General features: G+C 35.8%; 1 protein-coding gene across 1 annotated transcript; it reads left to right on the forward strand.

The window, feature by feature from the left end:
• The first annotated feature begins 4821 nt into the window (after positions 1-4821).
• On the forward strand, positions 4822-5193 carry LOC127102655 (uncharacterized mitochondrial protein AtMg00810-like). Its single transcript, XM_051040002.1, has one exon. It carries the CDS (start codon positions 4822-4824, stop codon positions 5191-5193), a length of 372 nt encoding a protein of 123 aa, XP_050895959.1.
• The last annotated feature ends 511 nt before the right edge of the window (positions 5194-5704 follow it).

A 5704-nucleotide genomic window follows, 5' to 3' on the forward strand; every position in this document is an offset into this window, starting at 1 on the left:
GTCCTTAATTCTGATCACAAGGGTATCTATTTATAGTCATATGATTGCTAATTGCACACTTGAATCAAAGTTCCAAAAATAGCAATGTACATTGCATGGGTGCATGGGTGTGTGATATGCTCATGTAATCACCTCTTCAGGTCCAAAGATGAGTATAAACATTGTTGAAGTCACATGGGTAAGCCACGCATTTGTCTATGAAAGTTTTAAGTTCATTTATGCCAAATGGTCATCCAAGTTCAAGCCATGCGCAAGTCACTCATACTTTCTCCAAATGGGATGAAATTGGACTTTTCGGAAAGGTTATATCAAGAGGAACAAATTTCATGTTGAACACTTTTTCATTTGAAGCTTGGATCATGATGAATTTTGAGGTGGAAGTTGGGAAAATCAAACATATCAAAAAAAATTCTAAGTGTCAAGCCATATGTTCACTTATTCCACCTTGGATAACTTTATATATGAGATTCAAATGATAAAAGTTCCTTCACAAAGTTGTATGTCTCTCAAAGTTATTCAAAATGGTCATAAATTTGACCTCATTTGGATTTAATATGAAGGAGTTATGCATTTTTGAAGTTGAGGAAAATCACTTGTTCAATGGCATTGGTCCAAAATGACCTATAATGTATCCTCATATCACATGCATATAAAAGTTGAATTTGTTCTTTCTCCAAACATAAAATTTGAAGTAGACGTCTTGAATATGATTTTTCAACTTGAATGGATTTCATCTAATAAAAATTGAGCAAGTTATGGTCTTGGGAAGTTGACTTCCAAATTAGGGTTTACACAAAATGACCTATAATCTTTCACCATAAAAAATGACTTTCCAAGAAAAACTAGCTCTTGACATCATCATGAAAGTTGTTTGTAATGTCATTCACAGTAACTTTGCTCTTGGAATAATTTTCATATGATAAAAATTGTAGGAGATAGGGTCTAGGGAATCCCAGTATTGATGAGATGAATTCCTCTAGTCAACCACCATCAACCCACTTGCTAGCTTGCAATTCTCTTTACTTGGGACTCATGGAGGATCATATATGCATAAGGTGATGAAATTTTAAGTATCCCTTTAAATATTTGATTAATTGGTGAAGAAGCTTGTTGAAGAAGCTACACAAGATACCCAGATGAACTAGGGTTTCCAAGGCAAACCAACTCCAAACTCTTGATGATTTTTTGATCAAAATGACATGTGAAGATCATGGGGGTTTATATATGATGCTTAGAGCCATACTAAACCATTTCTTAATTGAGATCCTTGCACTGAGGGTCTTAAACCCTAAATGTGAGCTTGATAGATCAAAAGTGAGTATGTGCCCTCCCTACAAAAGAGTGAAACCATACAATGACATGTTTTTGGTATTTTGGTTATTAAATGATAAATACAAAGTATGATACAATCAAAGGGTGCTTGTTGACCTCTCCCAATATAAACCCAATGGATGAGGGGTAAGGAGGATGCCAAGGTATGATCCCAATGCTAATGCATATGGTGACAATAGCATGAGGGATCTTATGGTCAAAATTCGGGTCTTACAGGTATTAGTGATAGATTTGAAAAGAAAACCAAGAGCATAACATTTGTATCCAACACTGAAGATGAACAAAACCAATGTGACTTGGATACTGATGAAGGGATGACTGATGCTATTATTCTCCTAGGAAGACAATTCAACAAGGTACTAAAGAGAATTGACAGGAAGTCAAGACCAAATGTAAAGAACATCCCCTTTGACATCAAGAATAATAATTATTTCCAGAAAAAACAAGAACTGAAGAGAGATCTAATCAAGGTAAAGGGATTCAATATCATGGGTGTCAAGGACTTTGACACATTGGAGCAGAATGTCCTACCTATCTCAAGAAACAAAAAAATGGGGTTTCTGCCTCTTGGTCTGATAATGATAACTCGGAAAGTGAACATGAGGATGAAGCTTCTATACATGTTACTGATCTAAGTGGAAGATATTAATCTGATGAAGATTCATATGATGAAGAATTATCCTATGAAGAACTAGTTGCATCCTACATAGAACTTTGCATCAGAAGTGAAGAAGCATGTCAGCTGGGAGAAAAACAAAAGAAAATTATATCTTAACTATAGGCTAAAAGGATTCACCATCTCTAATCTCCAAAATGAGGTGATATTATTGACTTCCAAACTTGACAACATGACAAAGAATGTACGAATGTTGAACAATGGATCTAGTGTGTTAGATGAAGTTTTAAAAATTGGAAAAACGGCTAGAGATCTGAGGGGGATAGGATTTAAACATCAATCTCTGGATAAACAAGGTGAAAGCTCTACGACCAACTTTGTTCTTCCAAAGAGGGAGTCTAAGCCTGTTATGTCTATACCTCTGGCTCAACATCATGCCAGTCATCAGAACTCTCAAACTAAAGGCAAGTTATTACGTTGTAGATGTCATTACTGTGGAAAATATGGTCATATAAAGCCCTTCTTCTTCAAATTTTATGGTTATCCCAGGTATCCAACACAGCCTAGGGATAATCAAAAGAAAGAGTGGATACATAAACCTGTCAACACTAGTCTTATAGCTCATACCTCTCTTAGAGCCTCAGCTCGAGAAGACTGATATTTTGACAGTGGATGTTCCAAACATACAACAAGTGTCAAGAAGTTCCTTGAAAACATCAAGTCATATTCTACCGACTATATCAAGTTTGGAGATGGGGCTAAAGGAGAAATTAAAGGGGTTAGAAGACTAACCTGTATAGGACTATCAAGTATAGATAATGTCCCATTGGTAAAAGGACTGGCTGCTAATTTGATTAGTATCAGTTAACTATGTGATGAGGGTCTTAAAGTTAACTTCACAAAATCAGAGTGTCTAGTCACTAATGAGAAAAATGAAGTTCTAATGAGGGGAGTCAAGTCTAAGGACAAATGTTACTTATGGTCATCTAAAGAAACTAACCACACTACCACATGCCTGATATCAAAAGAAGACGAAGTTAACTTGTGGCACCAGAAACTCTGACATCTACATCTGAAAGGCATGAACAAGATTATGTCAAAAGAAGCCATCAGAGGTATTGCAAGACTCAAGACTGAAGAAGTTAAAGTTTGTGGTGAGTGTCAAATTGTAAAGCAAACCAAGATGTCATATTCGAAGTTACAACATCAGACTACTTCAAAAGTTTTGGAACTGCTTCATATGGACTTAATGGGGGCCTATGCAGGTTGAGAGCCTTGGAGGGAAAATATATGCCTATGTTATTGTTGATGATTTTTCTTGATTCACTTGGGTGAACTCCACTAAAGAAAAATCAGATGTCTTTGAGGTGTTCAAAGATTTATGTCAAAGGATTCAAAGAGAAAAGGAAAGTGGAATTGCCAGGATTTGAAGTGACCATGGGAAGGAATTTGAAAATAGAAGATTTGCTAAATTTTTCTCCTCTGATGGTATTGGTCATGATCTCTCCTCTCATATCACCCTTGAGCAAAATGGCGTTGTTGAATGCAAGAACATAACTCTACAAGAATCAGCTAGAGTCATGCTTCATGCCAAACATCTACCCTACCATTTATTGGCTGAAGCAATGAATATTGCTTGCTATATTCATAACAGAGTCACTTTAAGAACTGGCACCTCAACTACTTTTTATGAACTATAGAAAGGAAGGAAGCCCATTGTAAAATAATGTCATGTGTTTGGAAGCAAATGTTACATTCTGGCTGACCGTGAACAAAGAAGAAAGATGGATCCCAAGAGTGAGGAAGGAATATTTTTGGGATACTCTACAAACAACAAAGCATATAAAGGTTTTAGATCCAGAACCAAAGTTATGATGGGATCCATCAATGTTGTAGTAGATGATAATATCTCAGAAAAAGGACTGATGTTGAGGAAGATGTTGGAACATCATATCAGCAGATTGACATCTGAAAGTAAGGAAGTTATTGAGTCAGACTGTGAATCAGAAGGTATTAAACCAGACAACCACCAAGTCAACAAAGGTCCCTCCATCATAATTCAGAAATCATCCAACAAATCTCATTATTGGAAACCTTAATGAAAGGCTCACCACTAGATCTAGAGATGTGATTTCAAATGCTTGCTTTGTTTATAAGTTTGAACCTAAAAATGTGAAGGAATCCTTGACTGATGAATTTTGGATCAATGTTATGCAAGAAGAATTAGGTCAGTTTATAAGAAATTAGGTCTGGGACTTAGTTCCTAGGCCAAAAGGAATTAATGTTATTGGCACAAAATGGATCTACAAGAACAAATCTGATGAAAAAGGGATTGTAACCAGAAACAAGGCCATACTTGTTGCTCAAGGATACAATCAAATTGAAAGGGTTGATTTTTATGAGACCTTTGCTCTTGTTTCTCTCCTTGAGTCAATAAGACTACTGATAGGAGTGACTTGTTTACTTAAGTTCAAGCTATTTCAAATGGATGCGGAAAGTGCCTTCTTAAACGGGTACTTGAATGAAGAAGTCTATGTTGAATAACCTAAGGGGTTCATAGATCCCAACCTTCCAGGTCATGTTTACAAACTAAGGAAAGCTCTATATGGATTAAAGCAAACACCTAAGGCCTGGTATAAAAGGCTCACTGAGTACCTTGTTAACAATGAATACATGAAAGGAGGAACATACAAGACATTATTTGTCAAAGAAGAACATGGTAAACTCATTATAGCCTAAATATATGTTGATGATATTGTGTTTGGAGGGATGTCAAACCAGATGGTACAACATTTTGTCAGGCAAATGCAATATGAATTTGAAATGAGTCTTGTTGGAGAATCATATACTTTTTTGGGCTCTAAGTTAAACAAATGGATGGCACAATCTTCATCTCTCAAAGCAAGTATGCCAAGAGTATATTAAAGAAGTTTGGCATGGAAAATGCTAGTTGTAAAAGGACACATGCACCAACTCACTTGAAACTGACTAAAGATGAAAAAGGTGTAAATATGGATCAAAGTCTATACAAGAGTTTGATTGGTAGTTTGCTGTATCTTACAGCTAGAAGACCTAACATTGCATTTGCAGTAGGAACTTGTGCTAGATATCAATCTGAACCCAAAATGCATCATATTACTCAAGTAAAAAGGATCCTGAAGTACATAAATGGAACTAGTGACTATGGAATGCTGTATTCTCATAATGCAAACTCCTTGCTTACAGGATATTGTGATGCATATTAGGCAGGCAGTGCTGATGATAGAAAAAGCACGTCTGGAGGATGTTTCTTCTTGGGAAATAATCTCATATCTTGGTTCAGTAAATAGAAAAATAATGTATCCTTATCTACGGTTGAGGCTGAATATATTATAGCAGGAAGTAGTTGCTCTCAATTAATTTGGATGAAAAAAATGTTAGAAGAATACAATGTCCAGGAAGATGTCCTGACATTGTACTGTGACAACTTAAGTGCTATTAACATTTTCAAGAACACTATTCAACACAACAGAACTAAGTATATTGATATCCGTCATCACTTCATTAGGGATCTGATGGAAGACAAAATTGTTACTCTTGAGCATCTAACCACTGAGAAGCAACTGACATACATTTTTACTAAAGTTGTAGATGAAAATTAGTTCGAAAAATTAAGGGGAGAATTGGGCATTTGCATTCTTGAAGAATTATAGCAATTACTGCAGTGGCGATATGGAAATCACATTTTCTCTTCCCTCCACTTAATGGTTCACAAAA

This window comes from Lathyrus oleraceus, chromosome 7 (genome assembly GCF_024323335.1).
Source record: "Lathyrus oleraceus cultivar Zhongwan6 chromosome 7, CAAS_Psat_ZW6_1.0, whole genome shotgun sequence".
In the NCBI taxonomy this organism is placed as follows: domain Eukaryota; kingdom Viridiplantae; phylum Streptophyta; class Magnoliopsida; order Fabales; family Fabaceae; genus Lathyrus; species Lathyrus oleraceus.

What these genes read in the sequence shown, in the direction of transcription:
- LOC127102655 (XM_051040002.1), top strand. Translation starts at nt 4,822, where the DNA reads ATGGATGGCACAATCTTCATCTCTCAAAGCAAGTATGCCAAGAGTATA.